General features: G+C 47.3%; 10 protein-coding genes across 10 annotated transcripts; 3 read left to right on the plus strand and 7 right to left on the minus strand.

Moving 5' to 3' along the window:
• Positions 1-591: 591 nt before the first annotated feature.
• On the minus strand, positions 592-1,418 carry FSST1_000155 (uncharacterized protein; the record flags this gene model as incomplete). The annotated part of the gene is made up of 3 exons (XM_083227458.1): positions 592-670; positions 762-1,080; positions 1,133-1,418. The coding sequence occupies 3 exons, from the start codon at positions 1,416-1,418 to the stop codon at positions 592-594; spliced, it is 684 nt and encodes a 227-aa protein (XP_083090337.1).
• Positions 1,419-2,216: 798 nt separating this feature from the next.
• On the minus strand, positions 2,217-2,735 carry FSST1_000156 (uncharacterized protein; the record flags this gene model as incomplete). The annotated part of the gene is made up of 3 exons (XM_083227469.1): positions 2,217-2,315; positions 2,374-2,523; positions 2,580-2,735. 3 exons carry the CDS (start codon positions 2,733-2,735, stop codon positions 2,217-2,219), a joined length of 405 nt encoding a protein of 134 aa, XP_083090338.1.
• Positions 2,736-3,141: 406 nt separating this feature from the next.
• On the plus strand, positions 3,142-4,394 carry FSST1_000157 (alpha-hydroxy acid oxidase; the record flags this gene model as incomplete). Its single annotated transcript, XM_083227480.1, has 3 exons — positions 3,142-3,235; positions 3,296-4,179; positions 4,242-4,394. 3 exons carry the CDS (start codon positions 3,142-3,144, stop codon positions 4,392-4,394), a joined length of 1,131 nt encoding a protein of 376 aa, XP_083090339.1.
• A 241-nt stretch (positions 4,395-4,635) lies between these two features.
• On the minus strand, positions 4,636-6,391 carry FSST1_000158 (bZIP transcription factor; the record flags this gene model as incomplete). Its single annotated transcript, XM_083227491.1, has 2 exons — positions 4,636-6,253; positions 6,330-6,391. The coding sequence occupies 2 exons, from the start codon at positions 6,389-6,391 to the stop codon at positions 4,636-4,638; spliced, it is 1,680 nt and encodes a 559-aa protein (XP_083090340.1).
• A 1,448-nt stretch (positions 6,392-7,839) lies between these two features.
• On the minus strand, positions 7,840-9,930 carry FSST1_000159 (aconitase family-domain-containing protein; the record flags this gene model as incomplete). The annotated part of the gene is made up of 1 exon (XM_083227502.1): positions 7,840-9,930. One exon carries the CDS (start codon positions 9,928-9,930, stop codon positions 7,840-7,842), a length of 2,091 nt encoding a protein of 696 aa, XP_083090341.1.
• A 610-nt stretch (positions 9,931-10,540) lies between these two features.
• On the minus strand, positions 10,541-13,119 carry FSST1_000160 (uncharacterized protein; the record flags this gene model as incomplete). Its single annotated transcript, XM_083227514.1, has 5 exons — positions 10,541-11,639; positions 11,693-12,282; positions 12,334-12,847; positions 12,897-12,994; positions 13,048-13,119. 5 exons carry the CDS (start codon positions 13,117-13,119, stop codon positions 10,541-10,543), a joined length of 2,373 nt encoding a protein of 790 aa, XP_083090342.1.
• A 356-nt stretch (positions 13,120-13,475) lies between these two features.
• On the minus strand, positions 13,476-14,480 carry FSST1_000161 (uncharacterized protein; the record flags this gene model as incomplete). The annotated part of the gene is made up of 3 exons (XM_083227525.1): positions 13,476-13,541; positions 13,597-14,322; positions 14,394-14,480. 3 exons carry the CDS (start codon positions 14,478-14,480, stop codon positions 13,476-13,478), a joined length of 879 nt encoding a protein of 292 aa, XP_083090343.1.
• Positions 14,481-14,864: 384 nt separating this feature from the next.
• Positions 14,865-15,868, plus strand: FSST1_000162 (uncharacterized protein; the record flags this gene model as incomplete). Its single annotated transcript, XM_083227536.1, has 2 exons — positions 14,865-14,949; positions 15,003-15,868. 2 exons carry the CDS (start codon positions 14,865-14,867, stop codon positions 15,866-15,868), a joined length of 951 nt encoding a protein of 316 aa, XP_083090344.1.
• A 133-nt stretch (positions 15,869-16,001) lies between these two features.
• On the minus strand, positions 16,002-16,775 carry FSST1_000163 (ribonuclease E inhibitor RraA/Dimethylmenaquinone methyltransferase; the record flags this gene model as incomplete). Its single annotated transcript, XM_083227547.1, has 3 exons — positions 16,002-16,277; positions 16,329-16,661; positions 16,725-16,775. 3 exons carry the CDS (start codon positions 16,773-16,775, stop codon positions 16,002-16,004), a joined length of 660 nt encoding a protein of 219 aa, XP_083090345.1.
• Positions 16,776-17,397: 622 nt separating this feature from the next.
• On the plus strand, positions 17,398-19,049 carry FSST1_000164 (major facilitator superfamily domain-containing protein; the record flags this gene model as incomplete). The annotated part of the gene is made up of 4 exons (XM_083227557.1): positions 17,398-17,639; positions 17,698-17,805; positions 17,857-18,409; positions 18,465-19,049. 4 exons carry the CDS (start codon positions 17,398-17,400, stop codon positions 19,047-19,049), a joined length of 1,488 nt encoding a protein of 495 aa, XP_083090346.1.
• Positions 19,050-19,690: the final 641 nt, after the last annotated feature.

The following is a 19,690-nucleotide window of genomic DNA, read 5'->3' on the forward strand; positions in this document are numbered from 1 at the left end:
AATCACTACTGCCAGGGAGCAGGTGCGTTATGTAGCCGCAGAGTTTTCTTGCCCGATTGTATTGTCTGCAAGGTGCATGTCCACTAAGGGACTTGATCTTCTACACCGGGACCGGTATTTCCGGAGAAGATGCAAGACAGTGTACGCCACCGCATGACATTATTGCTACACGGTATCTCAGCGGTTCCTGTTGAACCGGCGATATAAGATCTAAAAAGGCCACTGTAAAATAACGCTTAGCGCGCTATAATTTTTGCCTCGGTGGCTTATGGTTTAACACTAACGTATTACGATTATATATATACTGCCTATAGACCTTCGTTATTATAATCTCTTATCCTAGCAAGTTATATAATCTCATTGATATTTCATTAATTGTAATGGAAAAATTGAAACAAGCTCCTTTTTAAAACTATCGTCCATCTTTTAATGCTATAGTTTAGTCGCCGGAAACTTACCTTCCTGAACTTCATGGGCAAAGGCCCGCAAGGCTAGGATACTAATTTCTCCAACGTTTGCATAACGTTTGTGCCATCTATTAGCATCTGAGTCAGCCTGATATTACCATCGAAATTTGTTATATCGATTTTCTTACTCTGGAAACACCGGTGTTTGATATCCAAGAGCCTCAGTCTGTACGACCATTTGACCGGAGCATTCAGGGCCAGATCTGTCCAAGGCGTCAGCGCGATGCAACAAGTCACAGCTAATTTGCTGAGAAAAGATAATTAGCTTGAGGATCGGGAAACTCTTCGACGTACCCAATACCGATTGTAGGGATTTTCAAAGACTTTGTGATCTTTTCAGCCGTCTCAGAAGACACTGCTTCTACAACGACAGCCACGGCACCCGCATTTTGCACACTTTTTGCGTCAGTGAGAATTGCAGCCACCGCATCGTCACTTTCATCCCCCTGGTTTGATGCATCCAACTCTCTTTGCAATGTCAGCCCAATATGTCCAATCACAGGAATGCCAATCTTAGATATAGCCTGAATAGTCGGGCTCATCTCAACGCCACCTTCCAGCTTAACACCATGCGCACCGCCCTCTTTCACAAGTCTAATAGCAGATCCAATAGCTGTCATATGATCAGTCCCAGTCAAATTAGATAAGGAGCTTAGGGGGTTTACCATGTTCATGAGATTTTTCGTAGGATCCAAGAGGCAGATCGGCCAGGACGAAAGCATTCTTGACGGCGCGAGTGACGGCACGGGTGTGGTGAATTATTTCATCCAAGGTGACCGACTTTGTATCTTTGTATCCCAATGCCGTAATGCCTAGACTATCCCCCACGAGTACCAGGTCCATCCCGGCCGTTTCAGCGAGCAGGCCACTAGGATAGTCCCATACTGTGACACTAACAATCTTGCGTTTCGCCGCAGCTGCGCGTAGTCTAGCTAATGCTGTGGTCATCATTGTGGTGTTTTTCGATGGTGTTACATGTGTAAATATGCATTCATCGACGGGAGAGATATTATATAGCCTGGGAGTTGATTTCCGTATATGTTGGAGACATCAGTGTTAGTAAAGTGTTGTTAGTCATGGGTCTGTACCCCGCAGCTGGCGCGAGCGTCATGTTAAGGAAGTCGTGTGGAGGCCATGAGTTCATGACAAACTTAGCATGAGCGCTAAGGAGTTCAAAGTGACAGATATGTTCTATACCGAGTATACGTTCTCATACATCACATAGCCAGTAATTACAACGGCTGCAAATTTCCAGCCACGTAGTTGCTGCGACATCTTCGTTGACAAAACCAAACAAGTTTTGGCACGGTTGATATCGAGGATCCCTGCTGCTATTCTAGTCATTACAAATTTCCTTGTACGTAATCATTTCCGTCTTAGGTGATGTAGGCACAAATCGTACCGTCAGCATCTCCATTCCTTCCTAAACTCGCATGCGAGCTATAAACTGATTACTAGAAATTTTGGTCTGCTTTGGCAGATGTAGGGATACATGGGTGACATCTGCTTAAAGTGATACATTCAGTAGCGATCAATATTGGATCGTCGCGAGCCAGCCCTCGGGCCCTACATGTTGTCAACAATGAACATTCTATCTTGTCAGATGTACAGATCCCATACTGCAGGCATGCGAGCGTGTAATTTAAGTTGCTGTTCTATAGCCGCCCAGAAAACACATTTGAAGAGCAGGCTTCACATTCATTTTAATTTTAGTGGAACTAACTTGTCATCTCATAATCTTTGACTTTATTACAAACGTCCGACTGCAGATATCGACTTCACAGCTGTGCACTCGATTTCGACATCAGTGCCAAGCGGTAGTTTAGCAACTCCAACACAAGTCCTTGCCTTTAATTGGGATAGTCAGCCTTTGAGATCTCATTGTTCGAATCTCAGGGGTACTCACCGGCTTCGTTCCCGGGAAAAAGGTTATGTAGACTTCGTTTACCGCATTGAAGTCTTTCAAGTTGGTGACATAAATATTCAGTTTGACAGCATTATCCAAGCTTGAACCAGCTGCCTTAAGCACGGCACTCAAATTTTGCAGAATCCGACTCTATGTATAAACGAATGAGTACAAGAAGACAAAACAACATTTAGATGATCACGAACCGTCCTGTCACCAATAGATCCTTGAACTAGAGCACCTGTCTTAGGGTCTATCGCGACTTGTCCAGAACAGAATACCATATTGCCAAAAGTCATGGCTTGTGTCAAGAAGGGCGGAGGGTTCGGCGCATCAGGAGAGAAGATTGCTTTGGTTGACATTATGGCGGAAAGATGGTTCGAGGCAAGGGTGTGAAAAGGAAGGGCGCGAATGCTACAGGCTTGACGAGATGAACGGTGCTGAACAGTTAATTTCTATTTATGGCTCTCACTTCTTTTCCATCCCCACTTGCATGATAGCAGTCCCATCTCGTTAGTGTGTCCGGTTTGGGAGATCAATCTTAGTCAATTTTCTGCTTCTAATAACTAGGTACGTTATAAATGGTTAGTCATTCATGACAACGCGTGTCTTGGGCCTCTTCTCCGTTTGGATGCCGCGAAAGAAAGTGGACCAAATAGTACAATGTTCAGAACGCTTCAATTATATATCGCTAGCGCGACTGCAGTATGGAGGTGACAGCTCAACCTCCAGAACCCCAACTAAAAAATTCCCAAATAACAGGCAGCCATGATAATGCCTTCTGAACCCAAGCAGAGGATGATCCTCAACCTCGATGATATCAAGGCAGCAGCAGTGGAAAATCTCTCTGCAACTGCCAGAGGTAAGTTCGAGTAGGTTCCTGTGATTCTATATGTTTTATTGACGGTTTTGTTACTGGCAGAGTTCTACGAGGCCGGCTCTTCCGACCAAATCACGGTGGCGGAGAATACGACGGCCTACAACAAGTACCGATTACGACCTCGAGTCCTCGTCGATGTATCCAAAGCAGATACTACGACATCTTTATTCGGCCAAAATATCGCATTCCCGCTATGCGTTTCGCCCGCCGGAATTCAGGCAATGGCACACCCCGACGGAGAGCTTGCTACAAGTCGGGCGTGTGCTAAGCGAGGTATTCACATGGGTGTCTCGACCTTCTCCAACTATTCTGTCGAGGACGTCCGAGCTGCTGGTCTGGAAGTTGGACCGCTGCATCATATTATGCAGTTGTATACAATGAATGATCGCTCAGCTCAGTTGCGCATTATCCGACGCGCCGAAAAGGCTGGTTATACCGCTATTTTCTTGACGGCCGACAGTCCAGTGCTTGGTGTGAGGTTTAACGAAACCAGGAATGACTTTAGAAGTCCGGAAGGTCTACTTGCTCCTATGCTCGAAAGCGATCCGGCGACTATACGTTCCAAGACCCATGGGGACCGGTTTACGTCACTTAACTCCGATTCGCACTCATGGGCGAAGGAGATCCCTTGGCTACGCAGCGTTACCAAGATGCAGATCTGGATCAAAGGCGTCTTAACAGCAGAAGATGTGCATCTTGCAATTCAGTATGGCTGCGATGGTGTGGTTGTGAGTAACCATGGAGGCAGGCAACTTGATCAGACGCCAGCCACTATTGACGTCCTCCCGGAGTGTGTCAAGGCTGCCAATGGTAAGATTGAAGTCCATATCGATGGTGGAATTCGGACTGGATCAGATATCTTCAAGGCGCTAGCTCTTGGGGCCAAATGCGTATGGATTGGACGACCCATGATCTGGGGACTTGCGGTAAGTGGTATATACCTTGACTGACGGATGATGATAGTAGCTAACGAGAGGTTCGTTTATAGTATGACGGGGAAGCAGGGGTCACCAAAACTCTAGACATTCTGTACACTGAGTTTAAACGATGTATGCAACTATGCGGCTGCAACAGCATTTCTGACATCACCCCATCTTTACTTGGTGTCGTGTCAAAGGATGGACCGCTTGCAAAGCTGTAGGTCGTGATCATTCAGGGACAACGACGGAGGGGAGTCGGGCGGCAAAGGTGTCAAAATTCGACAGCTTGAATAGTACATCTTCAGTATCCTACAAAGATAATAATTCTCCATCAAATACTTTGTTGTGATTGCTTGGTCCTTGAGAGCTTTTATAAAGTACCCGTTCATCTCTCAAACATTGGCTTTTGGGATTTGACTGCAAGGGTTTGTTTGTATTCGTTTAGAGAACAAATCATGCATTTTATGCCTCTAAACTTGAAGCTCTACATATACCATTAACACACCAAGCTGCAAGGTTCCGATAAATGGCTAGAGTGTCGTGTTTTGGGAAAAACGCTGGCTCTGGTAACTTTGTCTGAACGCTAGGTGCGATAGCAGTCCCGGTAGCCATAACGTCAGCGCCAGCATCGTACAGCTCTGGGTATTGAACAAACAAACTAGGATCCACCTTGAATCGGGGAATCCCATCACCTAAGCCAAGCGCTTTAAAAGCTACACGCGCATACTCGGGTTGAAACAAAGACTCAATGTCGGGGGCAGGGAGAGAAAATGGAACATGGCCAGTAGCAAATTCGGGATCAAAGCCACCATTTTGGGCCAGGTCATCGGCCATATCTTCGGCATTGAGACCACAAACCAGATCCCAAACTCGAATGAATGCTTGACCAGTCTGACCAAAGACAAGGCTCTCCGCGTCTACCTCCACCGTATAAGCAGTAGCAATGTCGCACATTATCTGATCTAAGCATGGATTTGCAGCGTGTAAAAGGATGAGCTTGTCTCTAATGGTTGGAAACGGGCACCAATCAATATTGGAAGGGTATTCTTCCGAGAACTGGAGTGCTGAGGGCCTATAATTTGCATGCAATCTTGAGTAGATTGCACGGGATCGATTCAGTTGCCACAGAAGAAGATAGGTAACGTTATGTTCAAAACGAGTAGCCGTATACCACACAAGCGCCGCGGGCCGACTAAGACTATGGAAGTGTGATAGCATTACGGTCGCAGAGAGGTAAAGTTTGTCACTGAACCATGTCAGTTCGTTATTATCCAAGAGTAGTCCGAGGTTAACTTGCATTGTCTCCATATTAGGCCCACCTTGATTCATCTTTTGCCATTGCATGTTTAAACAGCTTCTGATCATCTGCAAATGGTCCGCAAATGACGAGTTTGTATTGGCAAGGCCTCGTACGACCTGATCTTGGCTGGGGCTATGAACACGATAGCTTGCAGGACCCATTTGGTACTCGTGCGACCATATGCCTGGTAAGCCTCTGATATTTGGGAGTCTTTCGGGTAGACACGACAAATCCAGGCTGACTGGCGCCTGCCCATCTTGGACTCTAGTGTCAAGAGACGAACTTTGCTCTATGTAATGGTCGTCTTCGTTAGGCAAGATATCGAGTAAAATCGAGGAAAACAGGTCTTCGTCATTGTCGATTGACTGTAGTCCCGGGATCTTGTCGTTGCGCTCGTGTATATGGCTCGGTATAATGTCAGTTGCAGTACTGGATCGGTTTTGCACGGCCATCGTGATATTGTTGTGGGTATTCTCATCATCAGACTCCCTGTCAGAGACGTCTTTAGGTAAGTTTTCTTGTGGGGTCGGCAGATTAGAGGCTGAGTCATGAGAAACGTGGCTCATTATCGAGTTGGAGAGCGATTTCAGATTGATCTGAATGCGTTCTATCTTGCGGCAAGCCGTATTAAGCTGTTTGCGCAAGACGCGATTCTCGTGTTCAAGCTGCGCAATCTGCTCGTTCTCGTCATTGCCTTTGATCTCCAAACGCCGTTCTAGGTCTTTAATGTAGGCACTCTGTCGCTTTCGAAAAGCTTGCTGCGATAGCCGGTTGCGTAGTCTATGAGGTCAGTCGTTGTGTCCGTCCATGATAACGGGATAAGAGGGAATGAAAGGGGTCACGACAGTTGGTCTACCTTTTTTGTGTGACAGTCAAGCTATCAGCACTTGAGGCATCAGTCATGTTGCTATCGGGCATGGTAAAGTTCGAAATGGGACCTTCCTCAGTATGGCCGAATTGCAGCGATAAAGGGCTGATCAGAGGTGAATTGCCGATGAATAATCCTGGCAGCTAAGAAAGGAGATGACACCTAGAAAGGCTCCTTGCGGAGCGACTAAGCTTTCTCTGTCGAGTCGTCTATCGGGTCGGCAAAACCTCTCTCCCCCTAAGCTACAGTACAGGAACCTCATTTTGAACTACCGCATCTACTGGGCAAATTCATCGGCGCGGTGGAGCCTACGCTAACTTTGCCATCCCTTCAAGCAATAGCATGACAACTGATCTGTATAACATCTTCAACCAATTAACTAGCTTAAAAGTGATGAGCATGTATCCACTACGCTACCGAACTTGCTCAGTTGATTCGGTACCACCTCCAACATGACGTCCTCCGCCCCGAATTTCAGCGGCGTAGGGCGTAGGGCGCAGGGCGTTATGAGGATAATTCTCGTCACTTTACACAATATCTTTCCGCATTTTACTAGCAGTACTCAAGGTGTATCTTACAGAAAGCCTAATTGGGTTCTGCACTTGACAGAGTGTTTCAAATTTCTAAACCAGATAGAGCACTGTTGCTACTCGCGTTTTTCGGCTCAGACTATACGTTGTGATTCTTACCCTATAGTCCGTACCAATCACAAAGTTTTAAATATCAGCAAGTTAAATCAGGTAGAGATACTCGCTGGTGCAATGTCAGACAGTGTGGACACCGAAAGGAAGCTATTCCAAAAAACATATACATCAAGGTTTATTTCTAGATAAATTATACAACCTCAGTACCAGAGACTGCGGAATACTTTCGGCAAGTCACGGTCAGCTGGTGATCATGCTAACAAAATTTGATCGGTAGATACTAGATAGATACTCAAGGATAATCCGGGTTAGTGAGCGATAAGTAAAGTCAGCTCGTTCCAGATCTTTGAATCTCTCACTTTTTGCCTTTACATATCGTCCCGCAATTATCTTCTTCCCGATAATGACTAATTTTTTATGACATGATCAACCTAAGCCTCTAGGACGAAAGGCTCAGTACAGCTAGTCTCAAGATTCGCTCACCCAGTTTAGCCTTCCCCGCACTCTATTAGAATTTCAATTTGTACGTAACTCTTAACAGAGCTCATCCTCACTCATTTCCCTTCCACTGTATCTCTGTGGATTATTGACCCATAGTCATTTAGATTAATGACATCGAATATTGCTGCCCTCGACAAAACTGGGGAAACCTAGTTTCGACTTGTCGCAACATGGTACCTAGAACGTTTTACGCTTCCGCCGAGGTGGTGGCCGGAGCGTTGCCACGACTACGATAAGTAGTATAGGGTAATATAATTAGGCCTTTAAGTAGCTATTTATAGTACTGTCTTAATTAAAGCCGCGTGAATTAAGCCACTAAACTTTGAGGAGAACCCCAACAAAGTAGTAATGTGTTATATCCGCAGAGTAGATCGTTTTATATAGTTCAATGCACTTCCAGCCCTTAACCATTCGATTTGATGAGCATGATAGGAGTGGTTGAGCGGTGCAGTCCATAGACTACCATCCTTTGTCTTGACCTCCATTGTTACCTGCTTACCAGGTTGAAGATCACTTCCATCCACGCCCAACAGACTGATGACATCGCCTTCGGTGATTCTCTCATAATCTTGAGGATCCACAAATGTCAAAGGGAACATGCCTTGCTTCTTAAGATTTGTTTCGTGAATCCGAGCAAAGCTCTTGGCAATGACAGCCACACCTCCAAGGAAACGCGGCTCCAGCGCAGCGTGTTCTCGCGAACTACCTTCCCCGTAGTTGTTATCACCGATAATACACCACCTGATACCGGTCTGTCGCAAGTCTTTGGCGACTTGAGGCACAGTCTTGATCTCGCCATTTATCGTGCTTCTAGCCTTGCCAATCATATTGAGAGACGTGGCGTCGGGGAGAAAACTGTTGGTGGCACCCAGAAGCATGTTGTTGCTGATATTTTCGAGATGCCCGCGATATTTGTACCAGGGTCCTGCTGGAGAAATATGATCTGTTGTGCACTTGCCTGCAACCTTGATGAGAATTTGCATGTCCTTCGCGTTTCCATCTTGCCAAGCCGTGAAAGGCTCCAGAAGTTGCAGTCTGTCACTATCCTTATCGATAACAACTTCGTGCTCAGAAGTATTTGTGAGGACAGGAGCTTGATACAAGTCATCACCAGCAGAGAAATTTTGAGGAAGCTCGCTGGCTGCTGGAGGTGTGAAGCGAAACTCGGAGGGCGCGCCTGATCCATCGACGAAAGACACGGCATCGGTAATAGGATTAAAAGTAAGATCTCCAGTGTAGGCAAAGGCTGTAGCAATCTCGGGGGATGTGACGAAAGAATGGGTGGCTGGGTTTCCATCATGGCGACCAGTAAAGTTGCGATTAAAACTCGAGATGACAGAGTTACTCTCTGCTCCAGCAACATTGACATCCTTTCGATCCCACTGCCCAACGCAAGGGCCGCAAGAGTTACTCAGAACAATAGCGCCAGCATCCCGAAGTTTGTTGAGGATACCGCTCTCCTCTGCTGTAGCACGAATCTGCTCGCTGCCTGGGCTGACCATGAAGGGCGTTTTGGTTCGGTGCATGCCCGCATCCTTGGCCTGCGTGACAAGGTTAGAGACTTTCTCAAGATCTTCGTACGAGCTGTTTGTGCAGCTTCCCACCATGCTGTGGCTAATCTTTGAAGGCCATGAGCTCTCCTCGACGCGCTCCTTGAAGCTAGAAAGTGGGTGCGATAGATCAGGTGTGAAAGGACCGTTGACGTGGGGTTCTAGTGTAGAAAGATCAATCTCAATGATCTCATCGTAGAAATTCTCGCTTCCAGGGTCGGCATTAAGTAGTGTTTCCTTGAAGGTGTCGGCATAGTCAGCAATGTCCCCTCGCTTTGTCGCTGAAAGGTAACGGGCCATGGCTTGGGAGTAGGGAAAGATGCAAGAGGTTGATCCAACTTCCGCGGACATGTTACAAGGAGTCGCCATGGCTGTTGCACCCAAAGTCTGAGTTCCAGGCCCAAAGAACTCGATCACCTTTCCTTTTCCTCCAGAGACGGACAAAATACCGGCCAGCTTGCAGATTATGTCCTTAGAGGAACTCCATCCCGAGAGGCTGCCTGTCAATCGCACGCCTACGACTTTGGGACAGACCAGCTCCCATGGCATACCAGCCATGGCGTCCACAGCATCTGAGCCACCGACTCCAATTCCAAGCATACCCATGCCGCCGGCATTTGGTGTATGTGAATCAGTGCCAATTATCAAGCCTCCAGGAATAGCATAGTTCTCGAAGATGGTCGTGTGGATTATACCAGCGCCAGCCTTCCAATAACCAATGCCATACTTTTTCGCAGCGCTGCTCAAGAACTTATAGACTTCGCCATGGTCGTTTGCGGCTCGAACGAGATCTTCTTTTGCGCCGTATTCAGCCACGATGAGGTGGTCACTGTGTACAGATGTCGGGACTTGAACGCGTGGGAGGCCGGCGCTGATGAATTGGAGGAGTGCCATGGTTGCGGTCGCATCGTGGCAAGCGACGCGATCAGGTCGTAGTCGCAAAATTGTTTTGCCTCTTTGTATTCCATCGAGGGCCCAATCATCTTGGTCATGTATGAGATGGCTGTAAAGGATCTTCTCGGTCAATGTCAGAGGTCTTTTTTTGGTACCTCGGACGCGGTGCAGGGATTCTAGTTGGGAGCCGTAATCGAGATGGTTGTACTGGCTCACAAGTTAGCAGGCGACCAGGGCTTATGGATGGATCAGTATATACAGGTTCAAGAGGGCTGATGGGAATATGCGACGAGTGCGTGGCCAAACCACGGACATGAAGCCATCGAAGCTCTTTTTTAAAGGAGCGCCGCGTAAGGGTAGACCGAAGTGCCGTCAATGTCATGCTTACTGTCGAATGCTTGTTACGGCATCCTAATGCTAAAATAATTCTGTAGAATGACCTCTGGTCTTTATTCAACAGGATGACAATCTAAGAAAACCCCATTTGTCAATATTCCATGACCGAGCCGAGGCGATAAATGCGACTAGATGCTATTCCGAAGGCGTGCGGAGCAACCCGTTGATCATCCATCTCCACACACGGGCTACTCCGCACCTCCGTAACTCTAATTTAGAAACGGTTATTCGGGTGCATACCGAATTGATCACCGTTTTCATCCAGAGGGAAGCTCCAGGTAAACTCGGATCTGTCGAAATCGGCTAGAAACATCTCAATTTCTGGCATGAAATCGACTCTGTCAGTATCCATGCCGTACCAGATGGCCTGATCATCGGCGACATTTACTCCCATCCCTTGCAATGACTCATCCATCTCATCAAGCGGTAGCTGGCTAATGTCGCCCATGCCCTGAGGGTTATCCAACACCGTGACGGAGCCATCTTCCAGCGCCCCTCTTTCAGTCCGACGGCTGGATAGTCCGGTGGTGGTCGAGTGAAGTGACAGACGCGGGGCCTTGGACGGGGGTTCATCCATGTACAGCTTTCGCATCGTCAAGCTAGCCACTGAGTCAAAGCTCTCTTGTCCATTCTTAGCAGACGGCCACCATTCGCCGCCAATAGTGAGAAGGCTAGAACAAGTTCGCAAGTCCTTAGACATTCTAGGTATAGACACACGTTTACGGACTTCTTGTGAGGTCCAGAATGAATAGATCAACGTCGCTCCAGCAGCAAAAATGTTTTGCACTGCCCTCCAACCGTAATGAAGACTTTGGAGATTGTACAACCGCTGGTAGCCTTCAAGGATGCTTGAAGAACTGTCGAAACAAATCTGTAGTGCATCTGCAGATGGGCTTCGGACCACCTGAGAGGGCTGGAACAGCAAAACTGTTATCGTGTAATACTTAATTCTAAGTTTGAGCCTCCAGACTTCTCGTTGACGTGCATTGAGACTAGGAAAGTCGAATGTCTCTTGGGAAACTTCTCGCCACCAGCCATCCAAGGTCTCTTTAATTCTCTGCTGATGTTCGATGGGGTTTTCAGGCCAGGGAAACCAGCTAGAGTCTTCTGGGAGATGATAGAAATGAAGCTTAATGTCGGACACGATGCGGTCAAGCTTGTAGGTGAATGAAGCGTATCGAGTGACGGCGGTCATGAAAGACGGTGGAATAGCTCCGTCCACATCATCGTCTTCAGGTGGTGGTTGGGGAAGCTGGATATCAAATGTTTCATCCCTAAAGCCAAGAGGACGGCCTTGGACAGAAGAAATTGACCTAGAAGAACAGTATGAGCAGACTATCCAGGATTTACTCCGAGGGCAGCATACCTATCAAGAGAGTATATCGTGAAAAATGTAAATCGCCTGATCTGTTGCAGCGCAACGTCTTCGGGTTGTACATTCTGCAGTTCGCGATGGATGCCAAGCTCCACGCAATGAGCCAGGGCGATATGAACCAAGGTCCAGAGATTTATCTCCGCTGGCGTAAGCATGCTGTGATTAACAAGCATAACTAAGGCCTGGATTGTAGGAAGTGAAATCTGTGAAAAGGCCTCTTTGGAAAAAAGAACGGCTGCTCTATGAAATTTCTGCGGAGGAAATTCATAGACTCTAGTTCGGACTTTGACTATAGCCGCAATGTTGAAGACCATGAAGAGAATGAAGGCAATCACGGGCAGGGTTGTCCCATGATTTTCCGATACTCCGGGTACGATTGTTCGTCCATTCCACCGGAATGGAGGCATAGTGCTGGGCCAGCCATGAGGTGAACTACCCACCTCTCCAGGTTCAAGAACGCATATATAGATCGCATCTATAGCACTCAATAAAGAAGAAGGCTCTAGGACTGGAAAATCGGGGTGTACCCAGCGTATATATGTATGGGCAAGAATGAGAGCCTCTGGCTTTGTCGGTAGTTCCTTGTAGCACGGTTAGCGAAACAGGAAGTGTAATTGGTTAAATGTGATCACCTTTTGCAGAGAAGCATATAGTGCTTCATAGTAAGTCTTGTAGTCTGAGATCTTATCGGTGTCCTGCCACTCCGAGCCACCCGCGTTGGTATTATCACCAACACACTGTGGCGTAGACGCGGCACTTGATGGTGAGGCTCCAATAAGATTCGTAAAGAGCAAACCCGAGCTTGAACCGAGGTAATGCCTCTCAGGAGAGTCTGAGTTTAGAGAAAGCATACCCAGGTTAACGGCAACTGAGTGAACCCTTTCCGGGACCGACCCATCATGATCAGGCTGTTCGGATGCATCTGCTGATCTCTTGGACGGAATGCTCTGCAAGGCTGGACTTGTAACCGCAGGTGTTTGTGCTGTTGATGGCTCACCCTCTACATCTCCACCTACATTCGGACACCTTGTCTCGTGCCCAAGGGCTGGCTCAACATTAGGCCCCGATCGCAGATCAACATCAGGAGCGCGTTCCCTAATGATGTTTTCAAGCCATTGTATCCTTGCACGAGCAGCTCCAACAAAGCTTCAATAAAATTAGTAATCGTTACAGGTTGAGTGCTGAATTTACTCACTTGCGAGGAATAATAACATCGGAGTTTTGGCTGTCCACATCCAGGCATACCTGCCCAGCCTTTGCGCAGTTCGTACACGCAGGAACTTGACCGTCGCACTATCCGATATTCAGGGACGATTTCTTGAGGTATAGTCAGTCGCAGTTCTCACCTTGATGCGCCGCGATCGACAACGACGGCAAGCCAGTCGGACCTTTTTAGGCGTGCTGGTCCGTGTCGCCATCTAGATTTGCCCCCAAAGAGCGTTTGATTTGACAAGAAATAGACAATACGGGCTTGATTGGTTTTACGTTACTTCTTCGTGGATTGATATTCAGGCAAGATGTTGCGTGTCGTGACGATGAGCGAGCCCAGCGACTCGGGTAAGCTAAAGTGAAAGTCAGGAATGTAATAATGATAGTGCGGGGCGAGGAGATAATTTAATCCATAAAATACTGGACTAACCCACCGCCGCACTAGTTACCTGCTCTCGCAGTATATCTACTTTAAAGACTACAGTTATGTATTAAAATTCTTACTTTTTGTGAAATTCCTTATTATTTTTAATTTAATTGACTTTCTTCTATATCTTGTTTAGTTTTAGAAAGATTCTTTCATCAAGTCCAGTATATTCTGATAGATTGAAAAGCTAAGTGCTCCAGAAACCTAGAAAAATGTTTTAGTCAGTGCTGTTCTACATCACGGTAACGTGTTTACTCACAGTCAATCTCACAAGTCGAGGTGTTGTACCCTTCCACAGGCCGGGAACACCAGATTCCCTGATTATAGTAGTTAGAACATTAAAGGTTCCCTGTTTGTCTCCTCCTACCCTGACACTCTGCATTGTTGTCTTGATAGTATCGAAAGGCATTGTTGTATATACCGTGACAACGCCTGCCGACGCTCCAGCAATTGGAGCTGCGAAACTCCCTTTGCCGACTTCTTTCGATCGTGCTTCTATCAAGTCAAATAGTGTATGATAAGTGGTAAACCGAACTAGGGCATTGCTCGCTTGCTTCATCGTCACAGGTACCACTCCACGGTAGAAACCTCGTATCCCCTGATGAGTCGCTGTCCAACGAATGACGTCACTGGTTGATTTGAAATTGCGAGGACCTGCCCTGTCTTGAACGATCTTGGTCTTGAGGCTTTCACCTGGCGTTACCACGCTGATGCTCTCTGCCACTCCAGCAACGACCCCAGCAAGCATGTTTGATATAGCTGTAGGTTTGCGCGTTTTGCCATCTCGAGGGAGTCTGCTACGAACTGCATCGAATGTCAGGAACCTGATGCCTGATTTCGAGGCGTTGGAGATGCAGAAAGCCCCTGCGCCTGTATAGAGAACGCTGATGCCATGGTCTTTGACGGCCGTAATCATAATGCGTAGAGGCGACGGCGAGGATGCGCCTAGGAGTTGTTTTCTTGTCTTGACATATTCGGTTGGGTACTGGTCAAACCATCATGAGTTGGGTCCGTTGCAAAGGAAGTGAGTTCAAAATAGATTCGGGTGAGACTTACAGTCGCGAGAGATTCAACACCACCCGCAGCAGCTCCAGCTAGAATCGACTGTAGTGGAGTCGGTGTATTTGACAATTTATCTACCATGATGCCTTGTTATTGAATTATCGTAAATGACAAAGGATAGCACTTATGTTTGTATTCGTCCTTGTCCTTGAAACCCTCGTCAACCCTCCGATCCCATCACTTCAATCCGTTAGCGGAATGTCCCCGCGCTCCGAATGTGGCCTGTCGACCATCCGGGCCACCAACGAAGCTACTGGCTGGGCTACTCCGCCTCAGTCTCGTCTACGGAATAGTCCAGAAATATCCACTTTTGGAAAAGTAAGGGGCCCCAGGAATGCGGCAACTTTACCTAGCGTCAATTGTTACAGAGAGAACAGTCTGTGGGGATATAATTTAATCAACTTTGATTCGCAATCAAGCATCTTCACTAATTCAACGTATTCAACGACTATCAAAGTGTAAATCATGGCATCCGAAAGCCTCGTTCAGACCAGTAACGCAGACCTCTTTCCTAGAGGAGGATGGGACACTCACCACCATATTTTTGATCGTATGTGATACCTATATACTGGGAGTTCGATATGCAGTTCTAATTTATACCAGCCCAGTTGTTTCCTTACAGTCCCACGCGACACCTCACACCTCCTGCAGCAACCATCGAGGCGTTCGAGAACTTCCGGAAGAGCTTGGGTATTACAAACTCAGTTCTCACTCACGGGTTATCGTATGGCGATGACTGCACTTCTCTCAAAGCCTTTGTTGCTCAATTGGGACGACAGTCGACTTCGGGAGTAGGAGTCATCGATCCCTTCACAACTACTGACGATGAAATCCGAGACATGCAAAAGGCTGGGATCCGGGGCCTTCGCGTCAATCTCTATCCCCACGGGGCCATGGAAGATGTAGAGCTTCAAAAGAAGACCTTACGTGCATACCTTGAAAGGGTTGTGAGGCTTTCCCTCCCCTGGAGTCTGACGATGACGACGATTCGGACTGAATTCTGGAATGAATTGGAGCCATTTGTTCGAGCGGAAGTTGCACCAACAGGTAGAGCGGTCATCACTGATCATTTTGGTCTTCTCAAGGCACCGAGCTTGCTTTCATCAGAGTATCGCAACAATCCTACGAAACAACCTGGTTTCGCGGCCATCATGAGACTTGTCTCGGATGGGCTTCTCTTCGTCAAACTGAGTGCACCATACCGCGTGAGCGAGCAGAGTCCACACTATGAAGATCTTGAGTTCCTCGTACGAGCGTTTGTGGATGCCAACAAACACCAGATTCTTTGGGGAAGTGATTGGCCGCATACGCCGAGAATGAAAGTGCGCAGTCACGAAGAAGCTATGAAAGAAACTCCGTTCTTAAAAGTGGATGATGACACGTGGCTCCGGAGCTTGAGAAGCTGGTTATCGGATGAGGAATGGGACTTGTTGATGGTACAGAATCCGAAGAGACTCTTTGCGTCATAGATCATGTATCTAATGGTGGTCAAGGTCAAATGCTCAGTCTTGTCTGTCTTTAACACGTGCTATCTCACTCATGCGATCTAATAAATAAACAGTATCTCCATAGAGCTTTGAATGACGACACTAGATGCCTCTATTACTTGTTCTTACGGATCGTCTTAATAAGCTCTCCCATAGCAGCCCCCTTCCTGAGCTCCGCAAACATCTTTTCGTCTACCTCAGCCCTTTCTTGACATAATTCAGCAACGCGCTCGATCAACGATGGAGGCACAACGACGACGCCATCAGCATCTCCCACAAGCACGTCGCCTGGATTGACCCATAAATCGCGCTTGAATTGAAGAGGAACGTTAACCAGGGACGCCCTAGTAAAGGTATTTGAGCCTAGGATCGAGTGACCACGAGAAAATACCTTCAGGCTGTTAGAATCGTTTATAAAATGAGACTGAATTTGTAAACATACAGGGAACTTCATTTCCTTGTGCTCGTTGATGTCCCTCATGCGGCCATCAATAACAACAGCTTTAGCCCCCAGGTACTGTGCTCTCGTTGACATCAATCCACCCCAGCAAGCTGATGGTAGCCCTTTGGGTTGTTGAATATACATAATGCCCCCATCTTGGTTGTGATCGACAAAGTGTTTGTCTAACACTGGAGCGGATGCATCGCTGGACTCGACCATCTTGATAGTCACAGCTGGGCCAATGACGCGAGCTTCAGAGTCCGGAGAAAAGATGCGAATGCCATCTAGAAATCCACCGTAGGGATATTTCAACTTGACCAAGGCATCGCCGATCTACCAATCGTGAGCTTCTTTCTTGTCGTGTAGAGAGCCAAGACGGCTGCTGTAGTGCCTTACATCACAACTTGTAAACCTACGCAAGAGGTTGAGTCCTTTGGGGTAAGACATCGGGAATGTACATGTAGCAGAGCGATAGTCAGAAAATGTCGTGCTAACGGGCTATAACCAGTGATAGATCACTCTGTTTCTTCTAGGTTGGCGGAATTGGTAGCCAATGTCTATTCAACATCTTCTCCTTCTCAAGGGCTACTCCGTCTCGCCTTTGCCCTACGCTTGGACAGCTCCGAAGCCACCGGAGAGACACTGAAGCATGTGATTGGCCAATATTTAGCACTCCGCATGATCCCCATGATTCCCCATGGGGATCTGAGCTAGTTCGAATAGTATGTACAGTCAGCGTCAAATAAATCCCTTCCGATTGGTTCTACCTACGGAGCAGTCCGCAGACCTTGCTAGCCGGCTTGAACTTTATACCCCATCGGATTTTATTCTCGTCTAGTAACATAGAATCGTTCGTTTATGACCCTGAACAATATGCGGGGGATGAACTGGTGAGATCTCTGGGGAACTGGATGGATGACACGGCGCGTTCAGTTAAGAAAGCGACATATTAAAGGGCCATCTCCTACGCTCTTCTGCTCCATTCCGCAACCATCCCAAACAACAACTCATCCTTCATACTTGAACTTGAAACCACATTACTCCTGCAGGACCAATCACTTCTCTTGCAATGGCAAACACTGAGAGCGATGTCAAGCTTGACCATCTCCGGGGTTCATCGGATCACATCGATGAGGCCTTGCCACACAATGATAAAGATGCCATCGTTAAATGCAAGAGCAACGAGCTTGGCATGACCGAAGAGGAATATGACACAGCTGAGAAGAACCTGGTCCGCAAGCTGGATTATACTCTTGTGCCCATGGTCTGGCTACTTTATCTGTTTAACTATCTTGATCGAAACAACATTGCGTATGTCATCTTCAAGATACCTCGCGTCTTCTTGAAATCTCATTAACGTTCTAAATAGACAGGCACGACTGAGTACATTCGAACAAGACCTTGGTCTCAAAGGAAACCAGTTCAACGTAGCAGTCTCAATTCTGAACGTGGGCTACATGCTTATGCAGTTACCTAGGTACGTTTTACAGGAAAGAACCGAGATCATGTAGATTGACCTTTTGGCTAGCAACATGCTGCTTACACGAACCCGACCGTCGATTTACATTCCGTTTTGGACAGCTCTGTGGTCTATCATCTCTGCTGCTACCGCAGGTGCTAGCAACTACTCCCATCTACTTGTTATTCGGTTCTTTTTGGGTATCGCCGAAGCCCCATTCTTCCCCGGTGCAATGTATCTCCTGAGCTGCTGGTACCCTCGAAAGGAACTGGCCCTCCGCACAGCGATTTTATATTCTGGTGTCCTCCTCGCCACAGCTTTCTCAGGTCTCATCGCCGCTGGTGTGCTATCCAATCTTGAAGGTGCACGGGGAATTGCTGGTTGGCAGTGGCTATTCATTATTGAAGGCGCAGGGAGTTTTGCGGCAGCTCTCCTAGGCTTCGTCTTTTTGCCTGATTTCCCCGGTCAAAAGTCCGGAGTGATGAAATGGCTCCTAACGGATGATGAGCAAAAGGTCGCAGTTGAACGCATTCAGAGGGATCGTGTATCCCTGCCTCAGGCTGATAGCAGTGTCTGGAGTGGCCTGGTAATGGCTGCAAAGGACATCCGAACTTGGGTTTTTGTAAGATGCTCTTGGTCTGCTTTTTGGGACCACAGAAGCTAACCGTTTGTAACAGGTGATTATGCTCACGGCCAACCATAGCGCCTACGGCTTCAACAGCTTCTTTCCAACCATCGTCAAGGGCTTCAAACTCGGAGACAACACTCTAACGCTCGTTCTAACAGCCCCGCCGTACCTTGTAGCTACTGCCACCGCCTTTGCTACAGCTTGGTCCAGCGACCGTCGCAAGGATCGTGGCTACCACATCGCGGTGCCTCAGTTCGTTGCCTGTATCGGCTTCATCATCTCAGTCTCGACCCTCAATAATGCAGCTCGATATGCAGCCGCTTTCTTATACATCTGCGGATGCTTCTCTTCCAACGCAATGGTATTCAGTTGGGCAAGTTCAACCTTGAACCAGACACCTGAGAAGCGAGCTTGTGCTACAGCCATCATCAACCTTCTCAGTCAGCTGGGAAACATCTGGAGTCCTTATTTCTTCCCATCTAGCGATGGTCCGCGATATGTCAAGGCTAATCTCTTGATGATGGCTTTCTCACTACTTTCTGTGGTGACTTGTGTGGTGATGAAGATGATGCTGAGGAAGGCGAACAGAAAACTCAAGGAGAGTGGTCAGGATGTTAATTTGTTTACGCTGTAGATATGAGGACCATTCACTCCAGACTTTTTGTCCGAATTTAAGAGTCATTCGGCATGGCAATTATCCGTAGATTCACCAATTCAGCTTGGTCTTGTAAGGCTTGGTCGTTCTTGGCATAATAAAAAGTCTCTGAGACACTTTTTACACGAGTGTTTTAGGGGATCGTGGCGCGAAATGAGTACGTACCAGTTCGATTCTTTCGAGAACCGACGCGTCGCGTCTGCTGGGGGGTTGATCCTCCTTGTAGACATGAACATGGCCTAGTTCTGCCTCAAGACAGAACTTGGGACCATTGGACATCTTCATCTCCCATAATCGTTTGCGATTCGTACGGAAGGATCCATCTAGTGTCAAAAGTTATTGTCTATTATAAATCTAGGGCACGAGGCCCCGCCGGATGTGGTTGTGTGTATTCAAGAGTGACCAGGCTTCGTAGAAAATACGTATTCTCGCTAAACTAATCGACCATCCAGCATCCTAGTCGATCGTCCAATCTAGCCACAATCGGTAGTACAGGGTAACGCGATCAAACCATTAATTTCTCACCATTTTCTTGACCTAGGCTAGAGTTAGCCGTAGCTCCAGGGTAAACATGGCTATGGAAATATTTCATTGCAATCCAACTATGCAGTTTACTACTG

This window comes from Fusarium sambucinum, chromosome IV, assembly GCF_050947815.1.
Source record: "Fusarium sambucinum isolate potato_lamoka chromosome IV, whole genome shotgun sequence".
Classification (NCBI taxonomy): domain Eukaryota; kingdom Fungi; phylum Ascomycota; class Sordariomycetes; order Hypocreales; family Nectriaceae; genus Fusarium; species Fusarium sambucinum.